This window comes from Euwallacea fornicatus, chromosome 26, assembly GCF_040115645.1.
Source record: "Euwallacea fornicatus isolate EFF26 chromosome 26, ASM4011564v1, whole genome shotgun sequence".
Classification (NCBI taxonomy): Eukaryota; Metazoa; Arthropoda; class Insecta; order Coleoptera; family Curculionidae; genus Euwallacea; species Euwallacea fornicatus.
Genome location: NC_089566.1, coordinates 2,679,926 through 2,688,921, shown reverse-complemented (window position 1 = coordinate 2,688,921; position 8,996 = coordinate 2,679,926). Strand labels below are relative to the sequence as shown.

Genomic DNA, 8,996 nt, shown 5'->3' with positions numbered 1-8,996 from the left:
TCTGTTGGAAAAATCCACAGACGCGTTACACCTCCATTACGGGGCCCTTTATAGTGATTGCACGTATTGTGTGCTGCCTAAAATGGGAGAAATATCCTTCACTCCCAGCGAAGATTAATCTCAAAAAAGACAAAGGGGGGAGTTGGTAATGCAATATGAAGCAAATGGTTAAGGCGTCTCACGCTGAGCTCCACATTGCTGAGAGAAATAAGAGGCCTTACGTTCTCAAACCCAAATAAAAAGTTACTGCCCTTTCTTTTTGCCCGGGTGAGCGAAAAGGTGCTGACTTTATGAATTTTGGAATATGGCATTTCGCCAATGTATTAGACAGATTTAGACAGAAGGAATTGTTTGCCTGCAAAGGCCCCGGATAGAGCTTACCACCACTTTTTGGGCATCATTTCGTAAGTTTGCAAATTGGCAAAATGCCTCGAGCAAGAAAAGGAATTCGATATATTTACTTTAAAGTTTCGTAATAACACAGATTACTCCATCCAGATGAGAATCTCTTAATATTTTTCCTGCTACACCCAGTTTCTAAAGACTGGGCGGACACTGAGACGGAGAGTGCAACACGCCACTTCGAGCGTCGATGCGGAAATGGAATTTTTCTCCATTTCGAATGGCTTGTAAGAGAATTATAAAGTTGGCACATTGCCCCACGGGTTTCAATTGAAAAAATTATGGATTTGGGTTCAAAATATTGCGTTATTTGTGAATACCTAGATGAATAATTTTCAAATTACGCACGAACATCTTTTAGCATTCAATAGGGATTTACGAAATGAGGAATAATGAAAAACTGTTCTTTTAGTTTGTTGAAAGTCTGAATTTGATACGTTTCCGATAGCCGATAAAAGAGCCCAATCGTAGCGCAATTGCAATTGAAAATCCGTCTGTTCTGTTTTCCTTAAGGAGTGCATAATGTCAGCTTAAATCTATTTCTAGGAGATACGATGTTCTTATTACGTGTTCAAGTACCAGTTTCAGTATAACTGAGCTGAATTTAAACTGCATTGTTATTGTTGGGTCTAAAAACTACAAAATTTTGCCCGTGGCCATATGAAAATGGAAATATGATTGCCATACATCAGTTTGCATACTTATAATTAGAGTCGACATTCACCATCTAGATAGAAAAAATTCTATCGAGCGGGAATAATCATATGCAAATGTTGTCCTCCGAAATACGCCTTAAAAATCTATATTATGCAAAACGGCAGCCAGTGTACTGAGTAGGTCTTGAATTTCAAATTTCGACGCGCTATTGCACGCCAGCAATCTTGAAAAATCGTCAAAAATGTTTGATATTTTATTGTTAGTTAAAACACAGTCCAAAATTTGCTGGAATCACTAATAACGGAATTCTTGCAATTTAGGAATCATCGACGGAAGTGGTGTACCATAAAAATTCATGATTTGTCGTCCCTTTATTATTTGTATCCGATTGTGATGAAAAAGTATCGTAAACAAGCCACACAAAAAAGGTTTTATATCTTCAGGAGAAACATCTCCATCGAGAATGACCTTTAATACGACTTTGCCGAATAATGTAAAGTACAGTAAAATGACTGACTCAAGGTCCCTCAGGCTTTTTAGATATGAAAGCAGCAAGAAATGCCTGGCATTATTTGCATTATTAAGATATTTAAATGCAAAGTTTTCATTATTTAATATGAATATGAAAATATATCGTTGGAGCAGGCATATGCCAGGAAAAATAGCGCACATATTTTAAAATTAACGGAATATACAGGGTGTTCCATTAACAATTTAGCCCCCATTTAATTTCTTTATTTCCCCGTTTGGTTCTTTTTTTTAATGTCAATTTGAAAAAAAGTTCAAATGGGAACCCTCTTTTATTTTAGGAGTAAAACTTAAAAATGGCCTTATTGACCTCCCCGCATAATCCATCGCACCGCACGTAACATAAACTTCGTTATTTTAAATGAAACCCCCCAATTTGTTTAGCATTTTTCGATTTCTCGTTAAACTTTAAGGTCAGTTTATGTAAGGTGTCTTACCTTTTAAATTTAACATTTACGAGTTATTTCGGAAATTTTAAACGTGTTGATACCTACAAAGTTCCACGGAAATTAGTGTTATTTCCAACAACTGCGAATTTCGGAATCATCCTTTTAGGGCTAAGAAAATATTTAATAGTCTACGTTTGATCGCATTTGAATTTGAGAAAAAGTCTTTCACGACCCTTGAAACACGCCTCCGAATTTGCATCGTTTCAAAACGTCATTAACTTATTTATTTCAAATGAAATGTTCCACTTTTCTCGACAACACCGTGTTTACCATACCCTGGATATAGTGCCTAAAGAATTCCTAAATCCGGTTGCTTTAAGCTGAATAATTTTAATGTTTCTATCTCCTGCTTTATGAAGAAATCCGTGTAATTCCTATGAAGTATGTATCATACCTACCTTCAACATTTTTGGATTTAATGGAATATAAATTTTTCCTTTTTCCATAATACATGCAGAGAGCAATAATTTGCAAATTATTCGAGAAAGAAAATAACGGTTTCACATCTCAGTGTGACAAGATTCATTAAGTAAGTTTACTTTGAACCTTTCAAAAAGGACATTTCGAACAAATATTAAAATTAAAAACAATAAATGTGTTTCATATTATCTTCAAAACTAATGTAACAAAAAATAAATTATTTTTCCCCATTATAAACAATTTATACGCAAATTAATTCATAGAACACAAAGAGATAATAATAAGAGTAGGTTTAATAAAATAAAGATTACTAGGAACAAACAACGAGACTTTTAAACACACTGTATTATCTTCCTATAATTTTATAATATGACCAGCATTTCATTCTCTTATATTTAAACTATTTGCTCAAATCTTAAGAGATAAACTGTTGTGGCGCCCCATACCAATGTTTTGTCGGTGGTATCTGAGTTACTTGAATGCACCAGTACAAGTTATAGGTCACATTATCCTAATTACTTTATGATATGGTTTACCTAACCACAATTATTGAACAATAATTGCTTCTGTACTATGATTTAAATTTTCTCTCGTTTGGTTGGTTAGTATACTATTGCGAAATAAAACTATTTCTCTGGTAATAATCGTAATCTCTGTTGACTTGTAGGAGCGCAAATTGTTTTTATTAGATTAAAATAAAGATCAATATCTACAGTCAAAATCGTGTTACTCATGTATATTGCAAAAAAGGGGAATGAGGGTTTTATAAATAAATAGTACTTCTTGATAATAATAGTTTTTATTTGTGACTTGACACCTAGGGACCGCTGACGCAGAACTTCAATGTGGTGAAAATTTATAATGTTTACGTTCAAGTTTAAAATAGTTACCTTACGTACGTGTTTCGCCTAGAAAATCAGTTAAAAACTTCGCCCAAATACAAACAAACATGCTTGTTTCCCAAACCTATTAAAATCTAGACTATAAGATAACCCCTGAAATCTCGCGATTCTTATGTAACTGAAAATCGATGTAACATTCGTATATTTATGTACTATCTCCAGCATTTCCCCAACTTTTAATTAAATAAAACAGGACTAGCAACGTTTTATAATGTTTTCGAAAAAAAATTACTATATAACATTTAAATAATTTTAAAATTCAACAATTTGCCCTGGATGTGAAGAATGATTTGGCGACTTTGTGGAATTATGCGGCAGCCACTATCCTAGGACAATTAGGAATTTTGCATCGATCTCTGGATTCGTAGAAATCAAATAAAATTGGCTTCTGGCAAAATTGACATTCCTAAAATGAGATACTTGATATAGCTAAATACTGACTCTGCGGTATTCTTACGTTTTCACATTGCATGCCAGTAAACGGTAATTCCAATCTTTCCCAAACTTCCTTTAAATCTTTAACCAACAAGTCCATCATTTCCTTGGTGTGATGTGGAGTAGGGGCAAGGCGCAGCTTCTCCTGTCCTCTAGCCACGGTAGGATAGTTAATTGCTTGGATATAGTGTCCTTTTTCGCTTAGAAGGGCATCACTAACTGCAGCGCACCTCACGGGGTCTCCAATTTTGATGGGAATAATATGGCTAGGAGTGTGTTCCACAGGAAATCCAGTTCTAAGCAAAATTTCCCTGAGATATTTCACATTCCATTGGTGTTTTTCACGTAGCATTCGACCTTCATCCGAAGCCAGAACTTCAATGGCTTTTTTAGCACCGGCTAAAACAGTTGGAGGTAAACTTGTTGTAAAGATAAAACCAGCTCCATAGCTTCTGATCACGTCCACCAAAAGAGCATTGCCAGCTAGATAATAATGAGAAAAACACTTAGTCATGTGGAATGCTAGGAAATATTTAATATTACCAACATAACCCCCGATGTTTCCAAAAGCCTTGCCAAGTGTTCCAGAAATCATGTCCATTTTATGCATTACTTGATCCCTTTCTCCAATACCAGCTCCATGAGTTCCATATAGGCCCACTGCATGTACTTCATCTACAAAAGTTAAAGCCCCATATTTATGAGCTATATCGCATATTTCATTCAAAGGACACACAGCTCCCGTCATGGAATGCACCGTTTCAAATGCGACAATCTGTAATTAAAAATAATATTTCTTTCCGATTTATTCATCTGAAAACACAATAACCTTTGGTAAGCTTTTGTCCATTTTCTGCAATAACTCCTCTAAGTGCTCGGGATCATTGTGCCTAAAAATATGTTTTGGAACGCCGCTATTTTTAATTCCTTGTATCATAGAGGCATGGTTTCCAGCATCAGAAAAGATATGACAGCCTGGTAACGCTTTGGCCAACGTAAAAAGAGTAGTGTCATTTGCAACGAAGCACGAGGTAAAAAGAAGAGCAGCCTCTTTTTTATGTAGATCTGCTAGCGTTCGTTCTAAGCTTTCATGAAGGGTAGAGTTGCCTGAAATATTCCTTGTGCCTCCAGCCCCAGTACCATAATTTTCTAATGCGCTCCTAGACAGGAGAATTGTATTTAAATTTACATCCAGTACAAATTATTGAAGATGTTTGATAAGGTATTTTTGTGATGTATACAAAGTTTAATTGTATTTAATCCGAGTGAACTTTAATCTTTTCCTATTAATGAATCACGCTAATGACTTGTTACCTTAAAACGGAACTAATCAGGTTGTTTGGTTGTTGATTAGAATAAAGTAATCTGACAGTCATGCCTACGTGACCACAATTACCTTTACTGAGATAATAGTTTATATATTCACCTCACTTCGTTCTTCACTTCAGGATGAGCAGAGACCCCTAAATAATCGTTTGAACACCAAACTGTAATAGGTTTTTCCCCCTTAGAATATTCTATAGCTTTTGGGAATTGTCCAGGGGCAGCAAGACGATTCACTTTTTTGAAAATTCTGTAAGAGTGTTCTTTCTTTTTTTTCATAATTTGCTGATGGAAAAATTGGTCATAGCCAAATACTTCTGCAAATCAAAACAGCAAATCAAATGATTTGTTCAAATGCTTCTCAATGATTGTAATAGAATTTGTCTGTCATTATGATTTGATAACTTCAAAAGTTAAAAATAAATTTAAGTGTTTTAGCATTGTATCACAATGGAGACAACTAATGGTTAAGTAACAATTGATTTGAAACTATTTTGTCATCACAATGGAAATGTACTTACCATTGGCCTTTGACTCATCACCTTGTATGACATCAGTCACTTCATCCTGCTTCAATTCTTTAATTGCTCCAGACACTTCGTTTAAAAATGGGCATTTAGAGGGTGCATTAGAATTCTCAGTTATCTCTATAATCAAATCCCAATATTACGGTGCTTTTTTTTTACAAAAAATAACATGTGGTACCTGGTGCTACATTATTGCTGGCCATATGGTTCAAGGTCCTTGACACAACTGGACATTGGTTTCCATACATTTTCAAAAGCACAGGTGCATAATTTTTAACATAGTTTTGACTAAGGCGGGTTAGAAACGGACAGGGCATTTTTGAATTGGTGGTTAGAGCTGAAAATTATATAAGTTAGGAGATTTAACGAAATTATGTAATAGTTACATCCTTGACTATACCTCGCTTACAAGTGTATGAAGCAACACTGGCCAAGGAATTTAATCTGCTCACCTAAAATTAGTAGAATTTTAATACCAGTATATAACAACTTTCACAATTTTATATCAGACGTATTATAGCAGTCAACTCGTATCGTAGAAGGTAAATGAATGTGCGCCAATCCTCAAGGTATTAAATATTTATATCCTTGACTTTACTGAGGGCTTGACCTTTACCACTTGAAAGTATTGTTCGATATCCTCTAATTACATTTTATGATATAGCACGGTTAATTATTAATGATCGCTAGAATATTGCTATTAAATGGGAGTCGCGAGAAACACCTTTTTAAAAGAATTAGCGCAGTATCGTACTTACCGAATGTTTCCTAGACAACAGAAAGTTATATTCTAATGTTTAAGTTTAAAAAAATACAAAAAAAACCTGTCAATTGTCAGCATTTTTAACGCTAATTACCCTTGCGTGCGTCCTACCTGTCACAAATGGAAAATGTCAATGTAGACAATGGCAATTATAACATGTAGACAATAAACAACGGCGATCGGTTTAAATACTCAGAGTCCGAAGCAAATTACATGTGCAGTAACTGAAGAGGAAATGATACGCTTGTATTCAAATTGCTATTGATTAATAAATTTTTATTTACCTAACAATAGACTAGGATACAAAATGTTTAAAATATTATGCTACACTTGTTCTATAACATCCACTATTAAAAACAACAAAAACAATGTTTACGAAGGAAGGAACAAGATTAAGTTCTATTTGCTTTTCAAAACGAATCTCTAAAGTAAAATCATACAATTCTTTTTTAACCGTTTTCGAAATAAATTGATATTTAGTTGGTAGCCCCTCAGCTAAGATAACTTCGAAGACAATTTTGGATCGTTTCTATCAACTCTAGGGAAATCAGGGGGACTTTTTTCCCATTCTTCGAGAAGAGCGCGTTTTAATTGGTCTTTATTGAAAATCTCGTGTTTCCTAGTTTCCGCTTCTAATTCAGCCCAAAGATTTCCTATGACATTAATGTCGGGTCATTGCGCTGTTTTTTTTACATGAGAACAGTAATGCAAAAGCCACTCTTTCGCATTTCGGGCGCTATGCTTCGGATCGTTCTCCTGGTAGAACGCAAAGTCATTAGAAATGTTTAGTTTTTCTACCCGGGGTTGTAAATTTTACCGTAATATGTAAATAAATATACCATGTCCATAATGCCATCAATAAAATGCAGCTTTCCTGTCCCAGCACTAGGCATACAGTCCCAAACCATCACACTCCTTCCTCCATATTTAACAGTGACTGTTAAATTTGGTTTCTTTAGCGGTTCACCGGATTTCCTCCAGACCAAAACCACTTCCATCCGATCCGAATAGGTTGAATTAACTTTCATTTGTAAATAAAACCCTTTTCCAAAACTCGTATCCTTTATCCAAATGCTCCGTGGCAAACTGTACTCTGTCCTTTTGGTGCTTCAGATTAATGAACGGCTTTTTTTCTTACCACTAGATCATGGAATTGATGTTTTCACAAAACTATTCTTATGGTTTCTGGATTCACTAACTTGTGTAAATGCTTTTCGACTTCTATAATCAGTTGGGGGGCGCTTATTCGGGGATTTGTTTTTACATATGGCACAATCCACCGTTCATCAGCATCAGTAAAATGTTTTCTTTACCTTTCTCTTTTTTTGTTTTCTGATCTTCCCTCACTTTTAAACCTTTCTATGATGTGTTATATTGTCGCAGGTTTTTTTTTTAAAGAAGATAAGTGATTTTCCTAATAAATTTTCCTTTTTTTTATAATGTCTAATTATTAACTCACGTTCTCTCAGGATGGTATGTCTTCCCATGTTGATTTTGAACTAAACTCTAACAAATATCAATATAAGTCAACAAGAATGATTTATTCTTTGCATTTTTGAATTTTTTTTGCATTCACAAATATTCTAATATCATAAAATTGACCTGTATTATTTAAATTTTAAGGTTCGTTTTGAGAGCACACAGAACTACATTTTTTCCCTTCCTTTGTAACATTTTCTTTGTTTTTAATTGTGAATATTATGGAACAGAGGTAGCAAAATATTTTTAAAATGTCGCGCCCTAGTTTATTGTTAAATAAAAGAAAATTTGTTAAGAAATTGTGGCTTCAATACAGGTGTATTATTATCATTTTGAGGCACTGTACATATGCCCAAAAGTTTTTTTTTGTAATTTTATAATGCAGACATGGCATATAAACAAAATATGTGTGCTTTATTTTAACTTGTATGGTTACTTGAACTATAGTCGGCGGTGCGTTTTTTATACACATTAAATTCACAAGGAAGTTCAACAAAGAAAAACTTGACCTGCGCAATATTACTTACATAAGTTGCGATTAGCTTTTACCTCCTCTAATGCATTTCCGGTTTTTAAGTAAAATTGCAGTTCGCCGTGCAGAAATAATTGGCGTCAATAATTTTTAATTAGCAAAACGGAAATATAATTTTATACATATTCTTTAAATCCCAAGAAACTCACTTATGTTTTTTTAGTAATATCCAGTGCTATAATTATAACCATCTACTGACGTATATTGGATAATTCATTCCAAATTTGTTACTTACCTTAGATGCCATTATTCCACAGATGTAGTGCCGCCACTTAATTCTTGACCCGACTTCAACTAAATTTAAACAAGATCCTATTGCAAACCACTTTTCAACGTTTCCTATGTAAAAGCTTAATCGCGAATAAGAAAGCGGAATAAATTATTTCCACTTTATACCAATCGTCAATCTTGATGCGCGTTCATTATAGAGTCAAATTTGACTTTGCACAGTAAAATGTGGCTTGAATTTTACAATTACTCGCAAATTTGACTGAATGCTAATTTCAGTGACGGTGCAAACTTTAATTAGAATGGAAAATAAGAATATCGGCTGTATTTTTAAAAACTTGTCACTCTCCA

The 8,996-nt window shown here is 34.3% G+C and overlaps 1 protein-coding gene across 5 annotated transcripts; it reads right to left on the bottom strand.

Moving 5' to 3' along the window:
• Positions 1–3,236: 3,236 nt before the first annotated feature.
• Alas (5-aminolevulinate synthase) lies at positions 3,237–8,794 on the bottom strand. 5 transcript variants are annotated; one of them, XM_066296664.1, is made up of 9 exons: positions 8,653–8,794; positions 6,044–6,095; positions 5,822–5,980; positions 5,638–5,763; positions 5,220–5,433; positions 4,623–4,953; positions 4,337–4,568; positions 3,824–4,276; positions 3,237–3,764 (listed from the first exon to the last, which is right to left on the bottom strand). In XM_066296664.1, coding segments are annotated over exons 1-9 (1,581 nt in total). In that variant the 5' UTR covers positions 8,665–8,794; the 3' UTR covers positions 3,237–3,762. The 5 variants fall into 5 exon arrangements, with proteins under 5 accessions (XP_066152761.1, XP_066152756.1, XP_066152759.1 ...); XM_066296659.1 differs by having other exon boundaries at positions 3,816–4,276; positions 8,653–8,793; XM_066296662.1 differs by having other exon boundaries at positions 3,816–4,276; positions 6,044–6,090; positions 8,649–8,785.
• Positions 8,795–8,996: the final 202 nt, after the last annotated feature.